Source organism: Camelina sativa, chromosome 19 (assembly GCF_030686135.1).
Source record: "Camelina sativa cultivar CO46 ecotype springtype chromosome 19, ASM3068613v1".
NCBI classification, from domain to species: Eukaryota; Viridiplantae; Streptophyta; class Magnoliopsida; order Brassicales; family Brassicaceae; genus Camelina; species Camelina sativa.
The window spans coordinates 875,829-901,060 of NC_141898.1; the positions used below are offsets into that span (position 1 = coordinate 875,829).

At 42.7% G+C, this 25,232-nt stretch overlaps 3 protein-coding genes and 1 pseudogene across 6 annotated transcripts; 2 read left to right on the plus strand and 2 right to left on the minus strand.

Moving 5' to 3' along the window:
- The first annotated feature begins 416 nt into the window (after positions 1-416).
- LOC109131031 (stress-induced protein KIN2-like) lies at positions 417-1,181 on the plus strand. The gene is made up of 3 exons (XM_019241402.2): positions 417-539; positions 737-805; positions 931-1,181. The coding sequence occupies exons 1-3, from the start codon at positions 483-485 to the stop codon at positions 1,009-1,011; spliced, it is 207 nt and encodes a 68-aa protein (XP_019096947.1). The 5' UTR covers positions 417-482; the 3' UTR covers positions 1,012-1,181.
- A 231-nt stretch (positions 1,182-1,412) lies between these two features.
- LOC104763811 (UPF0725 protein At3g44770) lies at positions 1,413-3,869 on the minus strand. 2 transcript variants are annotated; one of them, XR_015590983.1, is made up of 6 exons: positions 3,455-3,674; positions 3,117-3,299; positions 2,650-3,028; positions 2,006-2,543; positions 1,695-1,830; positions 1,413-1,547 (listed from the first exon to the last, which is right to left on the minus strand). XR_015590983.1 is itself a non-coding variant. In XM_087501785.1 (4 exons), the coding sequence occupies exons 1-4, from the start codon at positions 3,572-3,574 to the stop codon at positions 2,038-2,040; spliced, it is 1,188 nt and encodes a 395-aa protein (XP_087357911.1). In that variant the 5' UTR covers positions 3,575-3,869; the 3' UTR covers positions 1,822-2,037. The 2 variants fall into 2 exon arrangements, 1 of the variants encoding a protein (XP_087357911.1); XM_087501785.1 differs by lacking the exon at positions 1,413-1,547 and having other exon boundaries at positions 1,822-2,543; positions 3,455-3,869.
- An 882-nt stretch (positions 3,870-4,751) lies between these two features.
- On the plus strand, positions 4,752-11,133 carry LOC104767294 (uncharacterized; annotated as a pseudogene). Its single transcript, XR_015591612.1, has 13 exons — positions 4,752-4,776; positions 5,018-5,092; positions 7,614-7,624; positions 7,733-8,098; positions 8,153-8,349; positions 8,464-8,795; positions 8,849-9,056; positions 9,189-9,281; positions 9,370-9,466; positions 9,704-9,833; positions 9,921-10,006; positions 10,352-10,403; positions 10,489-11,133. The product of XR_015591612.1 is annotated as an uncharacterized LOC104767294 (transcript).
- Positions 11,134-12,667: 1,534 nt separating this feature from the next.
- On the minus strand, positions 12,668-25,157 carry LOC104763860 (UPF0725 protein At3g44770-like). 2 transcript variants are annotated; one of them, XM_087501786.1, is made up of 4 exons: positions 25,004-25,151; positions 24,730-24,912; positions 13,542-13,647; positions 12,668-13,436 (listed from the first exon to the last, which is right to left on the minus strand). In XM_087501786.1, exons 1-4 carry the CDS (start codon positions 25,118-25,120, stop codon positions 12,913-12,915), a joined length of 930 nt encoding a protein of 309 aa, XP_087357912.1. In that variant the 5' UTR covers positions 25,121-25,151; the 3' UTR covers positions 12,668-12,912. The 2 variants fall into 2 exon arrangements, with proteins under 2 accessions (XP_087357912.1, XP_010485554.1); XM_010487252.3 differs by lacking the exons at positions 12,668-13,436; positions 13,542-13,647 and adding an exon at positions 21,032-24,639 and having other exon boundaries at positions 25,004-25,157.
- Between the last annotated feature and the right edge of the window lie 75 nt (positions 25,158-25,232).

Sequence of the window (25,232 nt, forward strand, 5' to 3'; positions counted from 1 at the left end):
ACAAGAAATTGAATCTTTTATTGGACTGAAAATTGTACTTATATACAGTATGTGAAATCTAAAGTTATGAACAAACAAAAAGAAAAATAGTTGCGTGAGAAAATAATTACAAATCTTAATCAATGTAACAAAAAAAGATAATTCTTTCACTGAACATCCTATAATCGCTCAACAGACCAATACAAGCAAGTAAAATAAAGTAATAAACCATGTCGTTTTAGGATCAGCATTCGAGAGAACCACGTACGTAAGAAGCCTTTATGTCCTGGTCAAACGGTTATCCAACACGTGGATGATAAAACTAGCCACCGACGAAGGCAAGTTTCTCGAACCATTGCACGTGTCCTCGACACGTGGAGACTCCCAAGCACGTCTCTTGGTTATAAATAGCAACCAAAACTCCACTACCAGTTCATCATCAAACACAACTACAATCAATCAAAAAGCAGTCAAAGTTTAACCAAACACATAACTTGAAGAATATGGACAACAAGCAAAACGTGAGCTACCAAGCCGGTCAAGCCACTGGCCAGACTAAGGTATCTCTCTCTTTCTTAACCCTTACACTCATGTACTTTTTTATATTTTTTGTTATTAAATTGTTTTCCCGAAAATGCTTACGGATTATAAGCTGTTTGACTTCTTTTTAGACAAGATTGTTCATTGCGTAAAAAAAAAAAAAGACAAGATTGTTCTATTCTATATTAATGTATAAGGTTATAATATGTGAATATAGGAGAAGGCAGGTGGTATGATGGACAAGGCTAAGGATGCTGCTGGTTCCGCTCAAGAATCCTTGCAACAAGTTCAGTTTTTTACTCCTTCAATTATTTTGTTCCCTTCTAGTAGAAACGTTCATAATATTCAAAATTAAGTCAAATTATATAGTATATGGTCTTATAACCCTCTATTTGTACATGTGAATTGTAGACGGGACAACAAGTGAAGGAGAAGGCACAAGGAGCTGCTGATGTCGTCAAGGACAAGACCGGCATGAACAAAAACAACTAATCACTTTCAACTTCTTTTTCTAATTAATTCCCCTCTTCGACATATGATTAATAAATTGGGGGTTTTAATTCTCATTCCTGCCACTTTCTGATGTTGTTTTCTTGTTTTCCTTTTGGATGTTTAATTATGTAATCTTATCGATATAGTTAATAAAAGTTTGTCAAAAATAATGAAAGCAAAAGAAGATATAAAGTAACACAATTTCAAACAAAATTAGACCAATCAAATAAGATAAGCAAACATCATATACAGTATTAAGAATTTACGAACATTTTGCGTTTAGAAACTAGCATGAACAGGACCACAATGTATACCTTGCTGTTAATTTGGAAATTTTATCCAAAATTAAGATAATTTGGAACATTAGGTGAAGTTTTTGTTCCTCAAATAAACTTTGGAACTTTTAAAAATTGTATCTTAAAGATTTATTAAATTCATTGGAAAATTTATTGAGAGAAATATAATTGGATCATTCGATACTAACATGTTTTCAAGAGAGAATAAGATCTGGTAAGAATTTGAGTCAATCTTGTAACCTGTTGGAAAAAAAAAAAAAAAAAAATCTGGTAAGAATCAGTGAACCAAGAAAACAGGGTTGTTGACAGATTCTAAAACGGTATGGCTAAAACCGAAAACTTCAAAAAGTAGGAGGACCACAGTTAAAGAAATAAGTGAAGTCGAACCTTTTGTCTTGCTCAGAGGTTTTAGTCTAAATCCCTAACCATTTCCTCTGTCTTGCCATTGCTGCTCCATCGACTCCTTTCGTAAAAATCCAAACTTTTTTGTTCAAATCAAAACCAAGCACTAGTGTTTTTGTAACTGAGATTGAAAAACAAAAAGGATGAGGTATCAATGGCGGTTGCTGTTTGATACGATAGAGAACACAAATGCAAGATTGTAGATATAGTTGCGGTGGAGGATTAGAAACCAAAGGATAGATAAAACGACATAAAGCATAAGGAGTATTCTGACGAGTGATTGTAACAGAGCGCACCGGCATGACCACCAACTAACTTTCATCATCTGTTAAGGAGAGAAGCAATCAATCTCCGTGGTGTTGACTTCGAGGTGCATATGTCCTGAAAACCCATCTACAGTTCTCCTTACTACGGATGTGTAGTCGCGACAGTTGGCCTTGAAGCTTATGTGGAAGATGGCATTCATAGACTTGGCATCAATGGGATTGAGAATCGGAGACGGCGGCTCAACATCATCATCATCATCATCATCATCATCATCATCATCATCATCATCATATTGAGTTGTTGTTACTCGTGTTTGCACAAGTATCTTCTTCAACTCCATCTCCTTTGGCGGGAAAGCATGAGATCCAGCCTCGCAAACTTTGAAAAGTGCAAAGTGGGCATACAGACGAAGCCAATCATTTTTACGAATGTCCTCGTCCGGAACCTCGTAGAATCTCTGATCATCAGCTGCTTCTTCTGGCGATTCAGACAAAAAGGTAGGCATACATTCTCTGTAAGACGCATCTACCCAACCAATCATGAAGTGCTGGAAGTCTAGCTGATTCGCTACAAACAGAAAAGGAGGTCAGGTCAGGTCAGTAGAGAGAAACAAAATGTTTTCTTGTTTCAATTTGGTTAAAGAAAATAAAAAAAAATAAAAAATAAAGAAAACCTGTTGTGGTGGGTTTGATTCTGCAGACTTCAATCATAACTTCCATCATAGCTTCCAAAAAGGCACCAAAAGGTCTTTTGACCATAGTTTGCAGAGTGAGAGACGACGGAGACGAATCAGCAGCAGCATCAACATCTTCATCCTCATCTTCAACCTCTACAGTAATATAGTAGGATACAGAAAACGGATGTTGGGTATTCAATTTTGGTAAGCGTATGAACTTCAAGTTCCTATTGTGCTCAAAGTTGAACCAATGAACAGCCAACTGGCCGTAGAGAACCATTTCGGGAGGTGGTTGTTCTTCCTCCTTGTCCCCAAAATAAAATTGTAAGACTCCGATCAAACGTGGGACACGAACGTCACGATCGATATCGAAAAACTAAACCCCAAAAAAGAAAAAAAATATAAATTACAATATAGCCGCGGGGAGGAGGGGTAAGTAATATTTATAGGGGTTACCTACATACCTGAGAATCAAGGATTTGGTCGTGGTACCTTTCGTCTACTTCTTCCTCTTCTTCACCTTCCTCTTCTTCTATTTGGCGTAAAAGATTGTAGCTTTCCTCAGCAGATAGAAACCGCATGTCCAACAACTGCTTCAGAGATTTCCTGTTGTCGATTCGTTTAACAGCTTTTTCCTCAATCACTTTCTGATGATACATACAACAACAAAGGAGGAGAGTGTGTGAGAAAGTTGTTTAGGTTTGGGATAATCATCTTCTACTATCTAAAGCCTCTACCCACGGCAATATTGGAAGATCAAATACAAAATTACAATCGCCATGGCCAAAAATAAAAATAATACCTTCTCAGATGTGCATCCACCCACTACTTTATCATCGGAATCTAATCCCCGCATAAAAGAGAACAATTTTTCCTTCGTTAGCTCTCCGCTTTCCAACATCCGCTGCAGAGTATCCGCCATCTTCTTCTTTCGATCTAGGGTTTTCTGTGTGTTTTTTTTTTCTTCTTCTTCTTTTAAGTGCGGATAGGTCGCTCACTACATATATAAATCAAGTGGTAATGGGCCCAGTTCCGGCCCGGACCATATGTATAGGGCTTCACACATTTTTGGCCCACCTACATATTTTTTTTTCCGAATAGATTCTGGGTCAAAAATTATACCCCATTATTGGTAAGTTTCAGATAATGACCCATTGTATCAAAAAAATTACAGTGTTAAACAAACTACTTGTTCTAATAACAAAAAAAAAAACGACATTAATTTTAGTTAAATAATACATGATTCAAACTTTGAGATTTCACAAAACCAGAATTATACATTAGACGTTTAAAACCTTTGAACGTCTAAAATTAACTTGAGATCAAATGTATCATTTTTATACGTTTTAATTTTAGTCTTTTTTGCTAAAGACGTTGCTAAAGGTTTGAAGCACTTGCATGAGATGGGTTTTGTTCAACAACAACAAAAAAATAATTCATATATTCATCAAAACAAATTCACTTACTTATTATTTTCATTAACATCTTCAACCTATATTACATGGCCAATTTCTGCACCACCGAACATAGCAACATCATATCTCAATCTCAATTCTTCTACACAAATTCCAATAACCATTTTCGGATACAAATTTACATTTGTTCTTTGTCAAAAAAGTTATCAGTTGGTTTTACACATTTATTTACTACGTAAACTATAAATAAAATGAAATGGCTATTTTATGAAGCTTAATTAATTTAATCTCTACATCTAGAACCAACTTTTCAAGTTGTAAAGGATCCAACTTTAGTGGTACTACTTTATAAATGCTTTAGCAAGTCTCAAAAATTACTTTAGAAATGCTTTAGAAAGGATCCAGCAAGTCTCAAAAATGCTTTAGAAATGAGCTTATGTCCAAAATTTCCCCCCACCATCAACTTCATTGATAGACTTACCACATAAAATCCAAATTTCTCGGTTATACATATTTTGGTTCCATTTATTTATATGATTTATTAATGTGATACGAAACCAAATCCGAATGGTATCTTATCATTGATGTTCATAATCAAATCTAGTACATGTCATTTGATATAGGGGACATGTTTTTATGGCTTCCTAAATGCTCCGTGTAATAACATAAGACATATTAGGCTACATGGGCCGGATTGCTATTCTTAGTGGTCCTATTATAGATCTTAATACCAAAACGTATCGTTTCGTCTTTAAAACGACCGTTCGGCGATTCCAACGCCATCCCCAATCCGAGTCCCAGAGAAATCTCGATCGTAGCTCTATGCCCTTTCTCTTTCAAAAAGATCGTTTCTCTCGAAAGGGAAACAAATGTGTCAAATTCTTTCAATTTCCTAAATTCTTTGTTTCATCGAACGTAACCCTTTAATCCTTTCGCTGGTCTTTTTGCAGGTCAAGTTTCGTTTCATGTTGACTTTGATGAAAGACGTTGTCTCATGTTGACTTTGATGAAAGACGTTGCTAAAGGTTTGAAGCACCTTGCATGAGATGGGTTTTGTTCTGCTCAAAGGCACAAGTTAGCATATTCAACAATAACCAAAAAAATCCATATATTCATCAAAACAAATTCACTTACTTATTGTTTTCATTAACACTTGCAACTTCTATCATATGGCCAATTTCTGCACCACCGAACATAGCAACATCATATCTCAATCTCAATTCTTCTACACAAATTCCAAGAACCATTTTCGAATACAAATTTACATTTGTTCTTTATCAAAAAAGTTATCAGTTGGTTTCAAACATTTATTTACTATGTAAAATATAAATAAAATGAAATGGCTATTTTATAAAGCTTAATTAATTTAATCTCTATGTCTACGAACCAACTTATCAAGTTGTAAATGATCCAACTTTAGTGGTACTACTTTAGAAATTCTTTAGCAAGTCTCAAAAATTACTTTAGAAATGCTTTTGAAATGCTTTAGAAAGGATCCAACAAGTCTCAAAAATGCTTTAGAAATGAGTTTATGTCCAAAATTTCCCCCCACCACCAACTTCATTGATAGACTTACCACATAAAATCCAAATTTCTCGGTTATACATATTTTGGTTCCCATTTATTTATATGATTTATTAATGTAATACGAAACCAAATCCGAATGGAATCTTATCATTGATGTTCATAATCAAATCTAGTACATGTGGCTTGCTGTAAGGGACATATTTATGGCTTCCTAAATGCCCACTGTAAACTAATTGGGCATCAGATACGTTAAGCCCACACTTAGCTCTTCTTCGATGACTTCTTTGTTACTTTGATAAAGAATTAAGAGAGCCGTTTATGATAAATCATTAAATCCCTTCCAACGGTCGGATTCGATATAGTCGTTTAGATATGACCTTTAAACTCTTTCCCAATTTTTCTTTATCAAAATTGAAAGTCTAAAATTTCTCTCTCAAGTCTTCTATTTGTTCGACATATCGATTAGGTTACTCATATTGAAGTTGGATGAAATTGTATTAGAAGGTCAACGCATTGTCCTCGCTTCACACTTCCAAAGCCTCAATGAGATAATAACTTCCACTAGTATAACCTAAATATATATAACGCCTTATTGCACTACCCAAACATATTCACCGCCGACATCTTGACCATATATGCATTGGCTATTATAACGACTTTTTTTGGTATGTATTTGCAGTGTTTGCTTAGATTGAAACAGGGATGAGAGGGATGATGATGATCAGAGGGATAAGATCACCTTGTTATGTCTGATTTCCCATTGTTATGGATTAATGTTCAGTTTATGTGTTATGGATTAATCATCATAGCTCCATTTTCTCTATTTTTCAATGTTAAGTTTTGTGTTCAGTTTTATGTTAAGTTTGGAATCAAGACACCCATATCTAGGCCATCTTTATAGGAAGAACATGAGAGGTGTTCTTAGCCCCAAAAAAATAGAAAAATAATGAATAGTGGCTTAGAACACTTTTTTTTGTTCTTGATGTAGAACTGATCTTGGCTCAGTTCTAAGCTGACGTGGCAAGCTGTGAATGAATACAATTTTTTGCAAACAATTTTTCACAAATTAAAAGAAAATCTGATTAAGAATATATGGAATAAATTTGGACATTAAACTATATATTAATTAAATAAAATGTTTGTGTGTTTTAATTAAATAATATGTTTTTTTTTTTTTTTTTTGATGTTTCATAAAAATTTAGTATTGTATTTTGAATTTTAGTAAAAGTTTTATAAGTTTGCAATTAAATGTTATTTTATAAGTTTTTATAATTGTAATATGTTTAAAAATATTATATTATTAAATCTTATGATTTTAAACATGTTCTTCCAATAACTAACTTTTTAACAAAAAAATCTTAATAATAAAGATACAAAAACTAAATACAATGGGATGAAGAGATTAATATTATTTTTAATATTATTAAAAGTTAGAGACACTAATTATTTGAGGATGTGGAATGAGTTTGCTGTGAGAGAAAATTGAGTCCAATACTTTCACCAAACTGTAAACAACGTAGCTTCGTTTCTGTTCATATAAGTTCATCATCAGATTCTCTTAAAGATTCATTCTCTGATTCTTCTTTTTCTGAGCACGCAGTAGCTACATTAAAAAATTCATCCTCTGGACTCTCCTATTCACATAATCAATACTGAGAAACAAGAAAAGAAGAAGATCACAACAGCAGCACTGTTAAAAGCTCGCCGTCTCTCTCCGGTTATACTTCAGCAACACCGAAACCGCATTGAACCGAACCTGAGAACCTAAACCGGTTTTTTTCTTTCTTTTAAATGAAGTCATAACCGAACCGAACCAAATTTAAATCAGTTTCGAATTAAAACCGCCGCTTCGTCCTCGACGACCCCCATCGCCGCCTTGCATAAACCTCCGCCGTACTTCAATCTCTCAACTTTATCCCCTAAACAAGTTGATATTTTTTTCTGAAAATCTTCTATGATACGCATTATTACGGCTGTTTAGAGCTTACGTTGTATATAAAAGCTCTGAATTTTGAACAGATTCTACTATCGTTTGGTGAGTTTCTCTTGCTCTGACGTATAAGTGTTAATGTAAGTCTATATATATATATTTCGTGTGAGGTATTGGCTAAAATGAAAGCTTTGTGGGTTTTTTGCAGACATGTCTGAGTAAAGGAGATGGCTTTCACAATCCTCCTTGTCATATGCTGAATCTATGTGGTTTCAGAATCTTGATTGACTGCCCTTTGGACCTTTCGGCGATCAAAATCTTCTCACCTGTTCCATATGATGTGGGTTTTGAAGCTTCTGAATATCCATCATCTGATGTGTCTCTGGATGCTCAGAAGAAGCAGAAACTGGAGAGACAGCTAACTCCTGCTGATTTGGTGTGCGCAGAACCGTGGTACAAAAACTGTGAAGGCCTTGCATTTGTGGGAGGCTTCTTTAATTGATATAGTTCTCATCTCCAACCCTATGGGATTGCTCGGATCTTGTGCCAAGGTAAAACGTCTTCAGGTCCTATTGTGAATGATTTTGTTTGCTTGGGGTGTGCATTGTGCTGAGTTGTTACCGCTAAGATGTAGATATATATGATCAGCAACAGCCAAGATTGGACAGCTCATGATGGAAGATCTTGTCTCGATGCATAAGGAATTCAGATGTTTTTATGGACCCGGGGACTCCAGTTATCCTGGATGGATAAAGGATTTAGATAGTCAAGAGGTACCAGCCTTGCTTAGGGTGATGATCTGGGCAGTTGGATGCCTCTGTACAGGTAACTATTATTATTGGCTTGTCTAACTATATGTTGCCCCGTTATTAGTTACCAGCTCTTCAAGTTTTCATGTTTTTGATTTCTTCTTTACTTTATGTCCAATCCTTTCCACAGTTTAGATGATAATAGAGAGTTGCGTTGAAGAAGGTTCAAGTTGTAAAGTTTGCAGAAGAAGTTTGTTATCATGGGACCTTGATCATCAAGGCCCTAAGTTCTGGTCTAGATATTGGGGCGTGCAATTGGTTGATCAACGGACCTAATGGAAGTCTAAGTTATGTGTCAAACTCCATCTTAGTTTCACTTCATGCGAGAAGTTTTGATTTCCATGGTCTCAAAGGAACCGATGTGATGGTTTACTCAGATTTCTCATCCCTCCAGTCTGCAGAAGTTACTGAGAAACAATCAGGTAACTCTCACATATGACTTTATCTTACATTTATTAGGATGTTTGTTTGGGAGTTAAAGTCGAGGATCTTTCTTTACTGTTACACTTTTTTAGTAGTGACAATAAGGATGAAGACTTGGCTGCTTCATTACTAAACACAGAAGACAGCTTAGAAGAGATGGACAAACTAGCTTTTGTCTGTTCATGTGCTGCAGAATCTGCTGATGCTGGTGGCTCAATCTTGATAACGATTACTCGTGTTGGGATAGTTTTGCAGCTCCTAGAGCTAATGTCAGATTATATTGAATCCTCGTCTCTGAAGGTTGGATTTCTCTTTCTTATTATTCTATAGTTTTACTTTCTTGAGGATATGAAGCACAGAGAAAAAGGTGATTTACTTGAAATTATTCTTTAGCTCTCTCAGACTAAATCACTCTAGTCTGGATTTGCTTAGGTTCCAATCTTTGTAATATCTTCCGTGGCAGAAGAGCTATTGGCATACGCAAACACCATACCCGAGTGGCTGTGCGAGCATCGACAGGAGAAGGTATACTTCTGCCAATTTTCTTTGTTAATAATCACTGAATTTTTCATTTGAGAAAATGAATCAAATGATATTTTGATTGAAATCGCAGTTAATTTTAGGAGAACCATTATATTATTTGGCCATCTTAAATTCATTAAAGACAAGAAGATCCTTTTGTTTCCTGTCATTCACTCACCCAACTTAATGTAAGAAGGGGTTCATAGTTTTATCTCTGCAATCACTACTTGATGAGTTAGTTTGCGTGAATGCATAGTTTGCAAACACATAGCCATCCTCGTTTATAATTGAAAGTATCATCTCTGTTCCCCTTAAATCATTGCTTAGTTCAGTAAAATACCTCGCATAGAATCTGCAACCTAAATCTTGGGGTGGGGTGGTTCCATATTAAGAAGTATATTACAACATTCATTATTTTTTTTAAGTTATACGAACAGAACGAGTTGGCAAGAACCATGCATTGTATTTGCTCCTCACTGTAGTTCGCGGCTCGGCCCTTCTGTCCAACTTCTTCAGCGTTGGCGTGGAGATCCAAAATCATTGCTTGTTCTTGAGGTTTTTATATCTTTCTCTCTTTCCTAGCTCCATCAGATGATCCTGTGTGAATCTCTGTCAATTTATCTGATTAGAAATGTATTGCAGGATGGAATTAGTTCAGGTTTAGCACTTCTCCCTTTTAGACCAGTAGCGATGAAAGTTCTCCAATGTTCATTTCTTTCTGGAATAAGGTAAGGTTTGCCTTGCTGTATGATTTAAACTACATTTCATTCTGGTGCTTCGTAGTTGTTTTTTGTTCTGTCTTCTTGAATTAAGGTATCTGAGTTGTGCCTGCACAAAATAGGAATTAGCATGGGTTCCTGTGCAAGGGCATACCTACCTTGAATGATATGCCTTATCGTTATTTAGTGACCAGGTATTTCTCACTATCTCCCAAAATATTAGTTTAAAAAATAAAAAAAACATAGCAGCTAATACGTTGAGCTTGGTCTCATGTAGTCCACAGGCCAAATGTGTAATCTGAAATTTGCTTGTCAACCATGAACCATTACTCAATGCGGTAGTTTCTTTTGCAGATTGCAAAAGTTGCCAACACTTCTTTCCGTTTTGCAGCCAAAGATTGTTTTGGTAACGATTCTCGTGCACTTAGTTTAGAAATCTTTCCATCGTGCATCTGTCTATATTCATCTATCTGATACCATTTTATGAATAGGTCCCTGATGCTGTCAGTCAGAGGATCAATCTTACTGAGATGAAGATAAACTCAATCCTGAATTCTTCTGAGAACCAGACGCTGGTTGTGCCAAGAATTGCAGACAATCTAAGCGTAGAGATTACGACAGTATTGGAGCTGGAGAAAACTGAGACAACGTGAAAACTTTGGTATTGAAAGATTAAAAGGTGAGCTTCTGATGGAAGATGGGAAACACAGATTATTTACAGGGTTGGAGCAAGAAGAAAGTTCAGGGAAGGCACGGCCATTAAGGTATTGGGGCACAGTGGCTCAGGAACCACTTTTGGGCTCGTTGCTGAAAGTGGGAATAAAAGGAACACACCACATCTGAGAATGGATCAGAAAACAGTATAATTCATATAGCAAGTCCTAGCAGTGGCCTGATAGAGACCTCAGAGATGTGTACTGCTATTGTAGCAGAAGATGAGGATGTAGCCTCTCAGATGTGGGGATTGATGAAATTTAGAGGATGTATCAGCTGACTGTCCTGGTCTATTTATTAGAGTGACTGAATTAGATAGATCGTATAAATATCATGATTTGTTAGTTTACTGGAATACTCTTTTATGTATTTTAGAGTCTCTGTAACATACTATTCAAGGAGAATAACAGAACCTCTTCCCATTTCTTCTTCTTCTTCCTTCTCGACTCTACTGCCTAAAGTTTGCAACGTCATTCATGAAGTGTCTTATATCAAGTTTTCAAACTAATGCATTTTATGTTTGTAAAAGTTGCATTCCCCGAATCTTTGTCTTTCTTTCTCAACCTACTCAAACCTAATACTCTTCTTTCTTTCTTTATTTTTTGATGAAATGTCTACGTTAGAAAATTGGGTTACACCCACTAACTTACTAAGAGAGAGAGAGAGAGAGAGAGATTGTTCTTGATCCATTTGAACTATCATCAGTGGTCACTTAGCATCGTTCTGTTCCTGGATTGGAATGAAGAATTAGGACCAAATTTGTCTTCTTCTCACTTTGATGTTTTATTGGAACAGAGCGATGTGAATTGAGTAAAAAAAAAAAAAAAATGTCTCGTGAACACAGATCAAATTTCTAGAAAACAACACAGCGTTCACATGTGTCATCAGTTGTCAGTTGCTTCTACGTCGCTGCCATAAAAGAGACTGATGTAAAGTGAAGCTTTCCTAAACATGGGACACAAACAAGACGAAAGCAGATACTAACACTCCAAAATCCTGCCAACAACAAACAACACTGTATTAGCTTCCGCCACAAATGCAATAACAAATATGTATATATATATATATATATATATATCCAACATCCTAAAATAAAAATAAATTAAAACGGGAGTCGAGACCATTGAAAATAAAACCCTACAAATTCTTAAACCACCAGGCGAAATCTGCTCTACGTCCAAACAACTAAGAATATCTTGATTCTACATAAACCTGTGAAAAGTCTCGGGGGCATAAACATTCAACCAAATGTGAAACCACCAGCAGTAGGAGCATTACCTGACAGGCCAATACGACTCGAGGAATTTCACAGCTTTCTCGTAAATGTCAGTATTATCGTGACTCTGAAGATCCTCAATCTTCTCCAAACCTCCTGCGTCATCAATCATCTGGGCATACTGATTACCGTCTACTGCCTTCTCGGCTTCGCCAACTTTCAGAATCTTGTATAGACCTTCCAAAGCCGCTGTGACGACCCTTGGATCAGGACACGTCAGGAGATCACACAGCGGTTTAATGCAGCCTTGGCTCACGAGAAACCTGCAAAACGAATTATAGAGTCAAATTACAAGAATCCTGATTACGAGTGTTTGAGAGCTGAGCTCAGAAGGATGGCTACTCCTAGTGGCCGTGCTGTTTTGCTTTTCCGATCTAGATTGTGGCTGCCCTGTTGCTAAGCTTGAAGGTTGGGGACCTAAGCGAGGTCGGCTTCATAAAAAGTTGTCAAACCCTTTCCTTCTCAATTAGTCACACTGTTATACTGAATGTTGATATTGTTTTACTACTATAAGTTTGGGATTTTGCTGTCGACTAAAGACAGAACTGAGAGTGCTTCCATGTTAGCCAGTGTTATGTTTCCAGTAAAAGTGTGATTTGTTCTTTTTGGTTAATAGACACAATTTAAGTGGGGGAAACCAAATAAATAAAATTGAAAAGCGCTAGTATAACATGTTTAGATTATTAAACACAAACCTTCATTATTAAAAACGATAAAAGACAAATTTAAACAGAAGTCCAACAACATACCAAGCTGTTTGATGCGATAGAAAACACAAACGCAGATAATAGTTGAGGTGGATTAGAAAACACAAACACAAATGTTTAGATACGATAGAAACCAAAGGATAGATAAAACGACATAAAGCAAAAGAAGGAGTATTCTGACGAGTGATTGTAACAGAGCGCACCGGCATGACCACCAACTAACTTTGATCATCTGTTGAAGAAGAGAAGCAATCAATCTCCGTGGTGTTGACTTCGAGGTGCATATGTTCTGAAAACCCATCTACAGTTCTCCTTACTACGGATGTGTAGTCGCGACAGTTGGCCTTGAAGCTTATGTGGAAGATGGCATTCATAGACTTGGCATCAATGGGATTGAGAATCGGAGACGGCGGCTCAACATCATCATCATCATCATCATCATCATCATCATCATCATCATCATCATATTGAGTTGTTGTTACTCGGGTTTGCACAAGTATCTTCTTCAACTCCATCTCCTTTGGCGGGAAAGCATGAGATCCAGCCTCGCAAACTTTGAAAAGTGCAAAGTGGGCATACAGACGAAGCCAATCATTTTTACGAATGTCCTCGTCCGGAACCTCGTAGAATCTCTGATCATCAGCTGCTTCTTCTGGCGGTTCAGACAAAAAGGTAGGCATACATTCACTGTAAGACGCATCTACCCAATCAACCATGAAGTGCTGGAAGTCTAGCTGATTCGCTACAAACAGAAAAGGAGGTCAGGTCAGGTCAGTAGAGAGAAACAAAATGTTTTCTTGTTTCAATTTGGTTAAAGAAAAAAAAAAAATAAATAAATAAAGAAAACCTGTTGTGGTGAGTTTGATTCTGCAGACTTCAATCATAACTTCAATCATAGCTTCCAAAAAGGCACCAAAAGGTCTTCTGACCAGAGTTTGCAGAGTGAGAGACGACTGTTTGTACCGGGGAATTACACAGTTTAAATAAATAAGATTTAGTGGGAAAGAGCGAGCTAAGTTCTTTATTAATCGGGGAAAGCGTGAGATCGTCACTTAAACAAATCGTATTAGAGCTTGTTAGTCCACAGACGAACTAGTAAGCTTAAAATGACGAACTGAAAACGAGACGAATTATACGAAAGATAATAACAGTTTTCGATGCAAAGTGTTGCTCTGTGGGTATTGTCCGCGGGTCAGGATGATGATCCCAATAAATGCCCTCTCCTTTTATAGGAGACTGTTGACCTAGGAAAGTTTAGGGTTTCCTTCACGAATTCCCGAGATTGCCCTTCTGCGGGAATTAATGACTTGCTTCCAATCTCGCTGGGCCGAGAATGCAACTAATGAGTGTCGTTGGGCCGAGTGGCATATTGGGCGTAGCCCATATCCAACAATAGTCCCCCCCTTAGTCCGGAGAGTGGCAGTTTTTCTGCGATCGGCGGGCATACTTAAATCGTTCGTAATATGCCTGCTCGGCACAGATTGTCTCGGTTTGCCTTTGGGGAAGAAATTGCTGTAGTAGCTCTTTTTGTAATGCCAAGCTCGTCCTTCGAGGGACACCGTGAATATCCAACGGTCCATACTTCGAGCGCGGTATTCGATGAATTTTCGGAAACGGGGCATGTCGCAGATCGAGGTGACGGATTACGACAGTGAAATTTCCGTTTTATTTACTTATTTATGTATCCACTCTCTTCTCCCTCTTCTTCACTTCCTCCACTTCCATAAGAAGGTAACTTTCTCTCTCTTTCTTTTTATTTTTATGCTTTTACTTCTTTCTCTCTCTATTTTTCTCTCCTTTGCTTGGTCATATACCCTTGGAAACCTAGCGTCCGCCGCCGAGCCTCCCATCGTGAGATCGCCGATGGTCGGCTCAATACCGTCGGATTGTTTGGATCGGCAAAGGTCGGCCGCCACCGTGGATCGTTCAGCTCGGCCTTGTGAGATTGGCCGTTCCTCGTTGAAGCACGCACCCGTCGAGGGTGACTCCGCCAAGAGGAGCTCGGCACCGCCTCTCGACTCCGTCATGCAAAGCTCGGCGCCGGCACTCGATTCTGCCGGCTGCGAGGTCAGCCGTGAAGATGGTTTCGCTAAACGGAGCTCGGTCGCCACCGTGGATCGTTCAGCTCGGCCTTGTGAGGTCGGCCGTTTCTCGTCGGAGCACGCATCCGTCGAGGGTGACGCCGCCAAATGGAGCTCAGCGCCGTCTCTTGACTCCACCATACAAAGCTCGGCTCCACCTCTCGATTCCGCCGAGCGCGAGGTCGGCTGCGAAGATGATTCCGCCGAACGGAGCTCGGCGCTTCCCCTTAGTTTCGCCGTACGAAGCTCGGCGTCGTCTCTCGATTACGCCGGCTGCGAGGTCGGCAACCGTGAGGCGAGGTTGGGCAATGTCGACATAGATCCTCCCGATGGTGGAGATCTCCGAGGTCGGCTGGTCGAGGGTGAGCTCGGCAGATCGCATGAGTGGGCGATGGGATCCGCCGGTCGCAAATCTAGTGAGGTCGGCGCGTTTTTGATTTGTTCCAATGACGAGGAAGGAGATCGGCCGGTTGATTTTGAGCTCGGCGCGAGCAGTGGGGGTCGATCTGACGACCCGAGACTTGGTGGTCGGCAGAGAAGGTTCCGTTTGGGCAGAGCCAAGGTCGGCGTAGAGGCCCCCGTAGGTCGATTTGATGGTTTCAATAACGGTTGTTGTGCGAACGATGCCGACTCTGATGACGGCGATCCCGATCTTATGATGGGAGGTCGCGAGGTCGGCGTGTCTCACAGGAAAGATGACCGTCTTCCGACGAGCTGCCGATTGCCAACGCATGTGCGTGGTAAGACTCTTGCGGGAATCCGACGCGCTTTCTCCCATGAATACGGGTTTTATAAAGATGTTTTCGATGACGTTGGTATCGACATTGGAGCAGAGTGTGGAGATCTCGACAGTCTGGCCAACGAGTACAGTTTCGCTGATATTCTTGATTTCAGCGGGGACAGCGATAGTGGTTCTGGTGGGAGTCCTATGGATGTTGTTCCGGCCGAGGATACTGGTCCACGTTCGGCTGTTTTGGGTCTCAGTGCTGCGTCGATTGCTGCCAATCTTTCAGTTGGTACGGCCGATCAGGGTCCTTCGTTGTGCACATCGGATAGTATCGCTGAGATGGCGCGATGGTGTAAGATGCCCGAGGGACTGGTTCTCCGGGTTCCTGAGTCTCACGAACGTCCTTGGACGCCTCCGACAGGTTTCATCGCGCTTTTTGAGCATTACTTCACCGAATGCGGTCTTTGGTTCCCTTTGCCGGAATTTTTGATACGTTATTGTGCGAGGCGTAGGATTGCCATTTCTCAGCTTTCTGTGGGAGGTATTCGTAACGCGGTCGGTTTGGCGATGCTTGGTACCAACTGCGGTATAGAAGTTGACGTGCATTTTCTGGAGGAAGCCACCAAGTTCACGAAAGTTAGAGGTAGTCCGGGATACTTCTACACCAGTGCCAGATCGGGTCATCAGATAATCGTCGGGGCTGAGAAAAAGATTCGTCGTTGGCAGCGTTATTTTTTCTTTGTCAAGCGGGACGAGATTTCATTCGACGATCTTGATGTGTTTTGTGCTACCGAGTGGAATATGTTTCCCGGTAGCTTCATAGTTTCTTACTCATACTTGTTTGATTGTCATTTGGCTGGTTCCTGACCTTTTCCTTATTTTTGTTGGCGTCTGCAGAGCCTGTCGTCCGTTTGCGCGCTCATCCTCCAGGTTTTTTCGATAATCTCAGACAGATCCAAACACTAGGGGCGCTTCATTGGCCTTCGATTACTCAGAGATCTCGTGAGTTTCCTCCTCATTTTGTTGTATCGATTGTTGCTCTCCTTAATGGTTATTGGATTGTTATACTTCTGTTTTCCTTTTTAGGTCTACCGCGCTTAGGGATGGGAAAAGTTAACACTCGTCTTCCTCGATACGCCGATCAGTTCAAGAAGGCCGTTGAAGCTGGGTCTTCTTTGCGTGCTACAGACACTGAAGTTGCTGACCCGTCGCCGGGTGGAGGTGCCGATCCGCGAGTTGCAGGAGATCTGAGGTCGGCGGAGGTTGGCGCCACCCGTGCTGACAAAAGGGCTGCCAAGGTTCCGGCTGTCGTTCCGCGTGGGCAGAAGTCACGTGGCGAGGCTTCAGATGCTCTAGCGATTGTTGTCGCTGATTTTGGGCGTCCTACTCCATCGAGGAAGAGGGCTTCCCATGGTGAAGTGGTTGTTCCCGAGCCCGAATCGTCCAAGAGATCTAGGAGGGATGGTATTCCGCGCGACACCACTGAGATTGATGATTCGTTCTCCTTTTCTTACAAGACAAAGGATGAGTTGTTCATCAACAACGCTGCTGCTTGTGGTGAACTCGCTAGCAAGGTTCGCGGCTCCTTTGACCCGCTCCCCTCTGTGGGTTCTCTCTACGATCCCGAGCTGTATAGATCGTGGGCTCGGAAACACTTCCAGGTTGGTATTTGTCTTTATGCTCTTGATTGAATTTTCTCAATTATCATCTTAATTCTTTATTCCTTGCGTTTCAGGATGGCGGTGGCGTGAACCGCATGGTCGTCTCGTACGAGCGTCGTATTGCCGAGCTGGAGAAGCAACTTGCTGATTCTCGCACTTCTGAACCATCGAGGAGATCGGCTGAGGAGCTTCGTCAGGATCTCGATAAAGAGCGAGGGGTTTCTGCTGTTCTCACGAAGCAAAATGCCGGTTTCAGGAAGCAAGTAGCCGATCTCAAGGCTTCTCTTGACGCTTCCCGCTCTCGTCTCGAGCAGTTAGAAGTTGATCACGCGTTTCAGAAGGCGCAGTTGCAGCAGCTGCAAGCGGAGCGTCATGGCATCGATGTCGAGGTTGCTGGCTACAGATCTCGTATTGAGAGGATGAGGAAGCATATTCTTGACAACAGAGCGGCGCAGGAGTCTCTTCTGACCTTGAGCCAGGTGAGCGGCACCTATGATTGTCTTCAGGAGTTGGCGAAGAGTGGTACGATCGTTCCGTCGAAGACTTTGCTCGGCTTGGAGGCCGATGCGAAGATGTGGGAGGACAAGGTTCTTGGTTTCGATATCGCCGACGTTCTGGACAGCGACCTCGAGGCTCTCCCAGAGACTGCGATCGTTCCTACGAACCTTCAGGCGGCAGAGGTTCCCGTGATCGTAGGAGAGGAGGTCGTCACGGCAGGGGCACCTGCGGGATCGGACGCTCAGGTTGCTGCCGAGCAGTGACTCGCTTTTATCTTGTTGTTTTGTTAGAACATATTCCCGTTTGTAACGGATGTTGGGCCGTTTAGGCGATGTATTTTTCTTTTTGAACATTTGCATTATGATTGGACTTGCTTTATGTGTTGTCTGCTGGTTTTATGATATGTGTCCATCGTTCTATGGATGTGTTTTTCGAGAATTGCGGTATTGATTGCTTTGCCTCGAAAATTGCACTATTTGTTCTATAAATTGGCCTTCAAGTTACCCATTTCTCGTCATCCTCCTTTCTTGTTTTAAAGATAAATCTCTCCTTTTGAAGGTTAGTTGAGATCGGTAGTATGCCTGTGACAACGAGGTCGGCGTGGCTGAGGAGGGCGCGAGAGCGGCTCTCCGTGAGGCCCGACGACGTAGTTCGTTCCGAGATGGAGTTTTATCGTGCTCGGATCCAGAGGTTGAGAGCTTACATTCTCGCTACGCGTCGAAAGTTCGAGCGTCATTTATGGTTTCATCGTGTTGACGGAGTTATCGGATATCTTGAAACTATGATCGACGAGGGATTTTGGTCCCGAAATGGAGGTGGGATCGTTTGTTGGAGGAGCGCTCTCGTCGTGAGGAGTCAATGGCTGAGGTGGAGATTCCCGTCCTTGAACCGGACGATCTCGATCCTATTGGGAGCAGGCCCTTTGAAGGTCGGCCCGAGCTCGATGCATGCCGGACTCGGGTCGACGTATTGCGTTGTTATATTATTCAGTTAGAGTGCACGGACCATTTCTTCGTTGAAAGCAACCGTGCTGAGGGGATTCGCTCGTATCTCGAGGAGATGGCTGCTAGGGGTGCGAATGTCCCGATGGACACGCTGGAAAGTCTACGGAGGGAGTGCCAGGTCTGGCATGTGAAGATTTGTGAGCTCGAGTTTGATAAACCCTCCGATGCCGATCTGGGATTTGAAGACTAAGTTTGCACTTTGAGACTTGTTCGTTTTGTTAGTTTTTGTGTGCCGAATGTGGCTTTTCGTGTTTGGCTTTCGTTGCCTTGTCTTTTGTGTTTTTCCGGAATAAAGATGTTTATGGAATAAGAATGTTTTTGTGTTTTTCCTATCTTTGGTATCGAGTTGTATTTTACGGTGCAAGACGTCTCCTGACTTATCCTATTACGTGTTTCGAATACCAAATGTTTAGGGTGGTAGTTGAGATGAGCTCGTCGTACCTTTTAGGTGCGGCTCTGGTGTCCGGCTTACCCTGTCTGTGCCACGAGGTCGGTAAGAGAGTGCAAGTAAGAACTTGGCTTATACAAACTTAACCGCCTGCTAGCTGAATGTGATCTGGGTCGGCTTATTTATGCAGATTATTTCACTGCTGCATCCATGAGAAACGCGTTTTAAATCGTTCCCTTGGCCAGAGGGTCGATGTAAGAGCTGGACATCTCGCAGAGACGGACTCGTTCGAGAGAGCTCGTGTGTTTTGATAGGTTGAAACTTTTGTTTATAATTTTTTGGTATAGCTGTGCCGTGTGACGGGCTGCCTACGTACCCTTAGAAAAGGGATCAAGCCATTCGTAGTTCGTATTACACAGGGAGAGCTCGGTAGTACGAGCGTTTTTTTTTTTTTTTTTTTTTTTTTTTTTTTTTTTTTTTTTTAGCAAGTTCTAATGGTAATAACGTTTAAGGTTGCCGGAATTCCAAGAGCGAGGAATTGGTGTGCCGTCCATGGCGAGCAGCTGGTAGACGCCGGGAGTGACGACCTTGGAAATCAGGTAAGGGCCTTCCCAATGAGCGCCCATTTTTCCTGCGTTGAGCTCGGCCGTGTTCTCGAAGACTTTTCGGAGGACGAGGTCGCCTTCGTCGATGTTGTAATATTTAGCGGCTTGCTGTTGATAGTTCTAAATTCGAAGAAGAGCCTTGTCGCGTTCTTCTTCGAGGGTATCGAGGGTATCGAGCATCATCTTAGCATTGAGAGTAGGATCGTGCACGAGCATTGAGCGTCGTAAGGTAGGTACGCCGATTTCCTCCGGTGCGAGGGCTTCCATTCCATGCGCAAGGGAGAATGGTGTCTTTCCTGTTGATCGGCGCGGGGAAGTTCGGTGCAACCATAGAACGCCATCGAGCTCGTCGGTCCAGAGACCTTTCTTATCTTCGAGTCGTTTCTTTAGTCCGTCAATGATGGTCTTGTTGGTTGCTTCGGCCTGTCCGTTGCCCTGTGGGTAGCGGGGGCTCGACTTGCTCAAACGGATTCTCCACTTCGCGCAAACCTTCGAATTGGAGCGAAGTGAATTGCGCGCCGTTGTCGGTGACGATCTCATACGGAATTCCGTGCCTGCAAATGATGTTCTTCCACACAAATTTTTGGACTTCGTTGGTTCCGATTTTTGCGTAGGCTTCGCCTTCAACCCATTTGGTGAAATAATCCGTCATAATGAGAATGTATTTCTTTTGACGGGACGCAGGGAGAGGTCCAACGATATCCATTGCCCATCGCATAAAAGGATATGGTGGAGAGGTCGTTCTCAACAGTTCGGTTGGCGTGTGGATGATCGGAGCGTGGCGCTGGCATTTCTCGCATCTAGCGACGAACTTATCGCAGTCGTCGTTCATGGTTGGCCAATAGTGACCATTATTGCGTATGCGTTGTGCGAGCGCGCGACCTCCTGAGTGATTACCACCGGAACCTTCATGAACCTCTCTCATTACATCGTTGATTTGTTCGGGACCGACGCAAGTCAAAAGTGTACCAGATGCTGTCCAACGGAAGATGTTGCCATCGAGAAGTGTGTAATGCGCGCAGCGAGTTCGAAGGCGCCGGGCCTCCCACTTGTCTGAAGGGACGATACCGTCTGCGATAAAACAACGGATTTCTTCTTGCCAATCGTGTGGTCGCTCGTGAAGTTCAGGATTGGGTTGGGCGTGTGATGATGACGCTCGTTCGTGAGATGGTGACGATTGTTCCTGAGACGACGAGGTTCGTCCTTCTTTGCTGGTTGCGGATCCCTGCTCGGCCGAGCACTCCACAGGTGGCACATTTGCCGGTGGTTCGATGACGAATAGCGTGAGTATGGGGTCGCTGTCCTCTGTTCTTTGAATAGCGTGAGTCTTTCGAGACTTGATCGCTGAAAGCCTCGTGTTCGATGAGCTGTTGTTTCTTTTTCTTATCTTGGATGTTGGGCTCGGCGTGCGCGAGGAGATTGATACTTGGTCGATCGATGCTCTCGACAGGGATTACTCGGCGTAAGTCGGGATCGGAGGTGGATGCGAGGACGGCCAGAGCGTTGGCCGGTGCGTTGTCACTTCGGGGAATTTTGTTCAACTCGAATGTCTCAAAATTGTTGGACATATCTTGGACAACTCGGAGGTAGGCATCCATGCGGTCGTTCTTCGCCTCGTAATCGCCGCTAAACTGGTGAGTTACCAGCTGTGAGTCACAGAAGACTTGTATCTTTTTCACCCCTATTCCACCTGCCAATCGCATTCCGGCGATTAGGGCTTCGTACTCGGCCTCGTTGTTGGAGGCGGGAAAGGCGAGCCGGAACGATTGTTCGAGTACTTCACCCGTTGGCGAGACGAGGTGAATGCCGATCCCGGAGCCGTGTCGAGAGGATGCGCCGTCAACGTGCAGTGTCCACTTCTCCTCTCGCGGACAGCCGAACTCTAGCTCGGGGGGGAGTTCGATCAAGAAATCAGCGAGCACCTGAGATTTTGCACAAGTGCGGTTTTTATATTCGATGTCGTATTCGCTGAGTTCCACTGCCCATTTCGCCAGACGGCCCGATTGACTAGGGCTGTGGAGAATGGTTCGCAGGGGTTGGTTGGTTAACACTTCAACAGTGTGGGATTGAAAATACGGCCGAAGATTTCTGGCCGAAATAACTACAGCATAAGCGAGTTTTTCCAACGTGGGATATCGGAGCTCGGCTCCGTCTAAGCTTTTACTCACATAGAAGATTGGGTGTTGTTCTCCTCTGTCCTCCTTGATTAGTACGCCACTGACCGCCGAACCGGAGACAGCGATGTACAGATATAGAGTTTCGTCCTGATCGGGCTTTGCTAGGACAGGGGGAGTAGCTAGGTAGTGCTTGAGTTCTTGGAAAGCAGACTCGCACTTCTCATCCCATTCGAACTTTTTGTTGCTACGAAGCAACTGGTAGAAAGGTAGACACTTATCGGTAGAGCGTGAAATAAATCTGTTCAGGGCAGCGATCCGCCCGGTGAGGCGCTGAACTTCTCGGGTGTTGCGTGGAGATGGAAGGTTGGTGAGCGCCGAAATTTGTTTCGGGTTAGCTTCGATACCTCTCTTCGTGACGAGGTATCCTAAGAATTCTCCAGAAGTCACGCCGAACGAACACTTGGCTGGGTTCAGCTTCATATTGTATCGGTTTAGCACTTCAAAACACTGAGCGAGATGCAAGACGTGATCAACGGCCTAGGTTGACTTGACCAGCATATCATCGATGTAAACTTCCATGGTTCGTGCGAGCTGCTCGGCAAACATGCGGTTGACGAGGCGCTGATAGGTTGCACCAGCGTTCTTGAGGCCAAATGGCATAACCTTGTAACAATAAGTTCCTTGATCGGTGATGAAGGCCGTTTTCTCCTGATCGTTCTTGTGCATCATAATTTGGTTGTATCCTGAGTACGCATCCATGAATGACAAGAGCTCGTTCCCCGCGGTTGCCTCGACTAGTTGGTCGATGCGTGGCAGGGGAAAGCTATCCTTTGGACATGCCTTGTTGAGATCGGTAAAATCGACACACACTCGCCACTTGCCGTTCTTTTTCTTAACCACTACAGGATTGCTCAGCCAGTCAGGATACTTAACCTCACGGATGGATCCAGCTTCGAGTAATTTCTTGACCTCCTCGTTAACGGCGGCGGTACGCTCCGGTCCGAGCTTTCGACGCCTTTGTTTGATCGGTTTGAACGTCGAGTCCACATTGAGCTCGTGGCATGTTACATTTGGGTCGATGCCGGTCATACTGTTCATGCTCCATGCAAAGGTCGCTGCGTTCTGGCACAGGAACTTTACGAGCTCGTCCTTGATTGGTTGTGGTAGGTCGGCTCCGATTCCCACGCATCGAGTTGCGTCGGAAGAGTCAATGTTTACTTGGACGATTGATTCGGAGTTAGGGCGAACGCGACCGTCTGGGCGCTCGGCTGAGTTCGAAACGGTGAACGTCCGGGCGTGGCGTTGTTGACGCTCGATGATGAAGCAGGTTCGTGCTACCAGCGGGTCCCCTTGTAGTGTAAATATTCCTCTAGGAGTTGGGAACTTTACGCACTGGTGGTAAGTTGACGCCACGGCCTTCATCTTATGCAACCAAGGAGTGCCGAGGATGACGTTGTATACGATCGGCTTATCGACGATAGCAAAGTTGATGCAATGCATCTTCCCGCCCACATAGACCGGCAGCATGATCGTACCTTCCGTCATTACTGTATCGCCGTCGAATCCGGTGAGGGGTTGAACATCGTGTTCGGTGGTCCGCAAGTCTATTTCCATTTGAATGAGCACGTCTTTGAAAATGACGTTTACTGAACTACCTGTGTCGATCAAGATTTTGGTAACCATGCTCTCGCCGATCTCCATCTCGACCACCAGTGGGTCGTTATGAGGTCCAGTGAGACCTGATGCGTCGGCTTCTGTGAACACGATTGGGTCGGAGTTCGTAGTAGGTGGCGTGCTTTGAGCTAAACATCCTCGCTTGGCCTCTAGTCTCCGTCGATAAGCTTTGATAGAACGGACCGAGTCGCGGCAAGTCGCCAGACCACCCATGATCATGTTTATTCTTCGGCGTGGAGCCGGAGCGTTGGCATCCTCAGTTCGCTCGGGATTCCTTTTATGGGTTGGTGGGGGCAGAGGTAGAATTTCAGGTCTCGGTTGTGGTGCGGGAGCGGCGTTATATTGCTTGCTCGGGTTTTCGTTCTCAGGATTGAAGAAATGGTTATCCTTGTGAGCGGCTATTTGTCGTCGCTCGAGATCAACGTCAATATGGCCTTCTTTAAATTTGTCGAGCAATATTTGTTGGAGGGTGCGGCACTCTTCTGTTGAGTGTCCTGCTCGCTTGTGGTATTCGCAATATTTGTTGCCACCCTTTCCTGATGGGTCTCGGACCCACTTGTTATTCGAGGGCCTTGATGAAGATGCCTTGGGATCTTGATTACTAAGTGCAAACGTTTGGACTTTCTTTCCTTTGTCCAACTTGTCGGCGTATTCTTTGTCGAAGTGTTGTCGAGGCTCGTGATGCTCGTCTTGTACCTTCTCTTTTCCTTTGGACGATTTAGGGGCCGGGGGTTCTGGACGGTTTGTCCTCGATGCCTTCTCTTCGTCTAACTCTATGTATCTGTTGCTGTGGTGTAGTGGTTATCACGTTTGCCTTACACGCAAACTTCAATCATAACTTCAATCATAACTTCCATCATAGCTTCCAAAAAGGCACCAAAAGGTCTTTTGACCATAGTTTGCAGAGTGAGAGACGACGGAGACGAATCAGCAGCAGCATTAACATCTTCATCCTCATCTTCAACCTCTACAGTAATATAGTAGGATACAGAAAACGGGTGTTGGGTATTCAATTTTGGTAAGCGTATGAACTTCAAGTTCCTATTGTGCTCAAAGTTGAACCAATGAACAGCCAACTGGCCGTAGAGAACCATTTCGGGAGGTGGTTGTTCTTCCTCCTTGTCCCCAAAATAAAATTGTAAGACTCCGATCAAACGTGGGACACGAACGTCACGATCGATATCGAAAAACTAAACCCCAAAAAAGAAAAAAAAAATACAAATTACAATATAGCCGCGGGGAGGAGGGGTAAGTAATATTTATAGGGGTTACCTACATACCTGAGAATCAAGGATTTGGTCGGGGTACCTTTCGTCTAGTTCTTCCTCTTCTTCACCTTCCTCTTCTTCTATTTGGCGTAAAAGATTGTAGCTTTCCTCAGCAGATAGATTCCGCATGTCCAACAACTGCGTCAGAGGTTTCCTGTTTTCGATTCGTTTAACAGCTTTTTCCTCAATCACTTTCTGATAGATACATACAACAACAAAGGAGGAGAGTGTGTGAGAAAGTTACAATCGCCATGGCCAAAAAAAAAAAGAAAAAAACAAGTAATACCTGACATGTGCATCGACCCACTACTTTATCATCGGAATCTAATACCCTCAACATAGAGAGGCATTGTTCGTCCGTTAGCTTTCCGCTTTCCAACATCCGCCGCAGAGTATCCGCCATCTTCTTCTTCTTTCGACGCACGTAGGGATTTCTTTCTGTGTTTATATAGGTCGGTCACTAGTTATATAAACCAAGTGGTAATGGGCCCAGTACCGGCCCGGACCATATGTAT

What these genes read in the sequence shown, in the direction of transcription:
- LOC109131031 (XM_019241402.2), top strand. Translation starts at nt 483, where the DNA reads ATGGACAACAAGCAAAACGTGAGCTACCAAGCCGGTCAAGCCACTGGC. An exon ending in AAGCCACTGGCCAGACTAAG is followed by an intron (nt 540 to 736) that starts GTATCTCTCTCT and finishes ATGTGAATATAG; the next exon opens with GAGAAGGCAGGTGGTATGAT. An exon ending in CTCAAGAATCCTTGCAACAA is followed by an intron (nt 806 to 930) that starts GTTCAGTTTTTT and finishes TGTGAATTGTAG; the next exon opens with ACGGGACAACAAGTGAAGGA.
- LOC104763811 (XM_087501785.1), bottom strand. Translation starts at nt 3,574, where the DNA reads ATGGCGGATACTCTGCAGCGGATGTTGGAAAGCGGAGAGCTAACGAAG. An exon ending in GTGGATGCACATCTGAGAAG is followed by an intron (nt 3,300 to 3,454) that starts GTATTATTTTTA and finishes ATGTATCATCAG; the next exon opens with AAAGTGATTGAGGAAAAAGC. An exon ending in AATCAAACCCACCACAACAG is followed by an intron (nt 2,544 to 2,649) that starts GTTTTCTTTATT and finishes TTCTGTTTGTAG; the next exon opens with CGAATCAGCTAGACTTCCAG.
- LOC104763860 (XM_087501786.1), bottom strand. Translation starts at nt 25,120, where the DNA reads ATGGCGGATACTCTGCGGCGGATGTTGGAAAGCGGAAAGCTAACGGAC. An exon ending in TGGGTCGATGCACATGTCAG is followed by an intron (nt 24,913 to 25,003) that starts GTATTACTTGTT and finishes TGTATCTATCAG; the next exon opens with AAAGTGATTGAGGAAAAAGC. An exon ending in AATCAAACTCACCACAACAG is followed by an intron (nt 13,437 to 13,541) that starts GTTTTCTTTATT and finishes TTCTGTTTGTAG; the next exon opens with CGAATCAGCTAGACTTCCAG.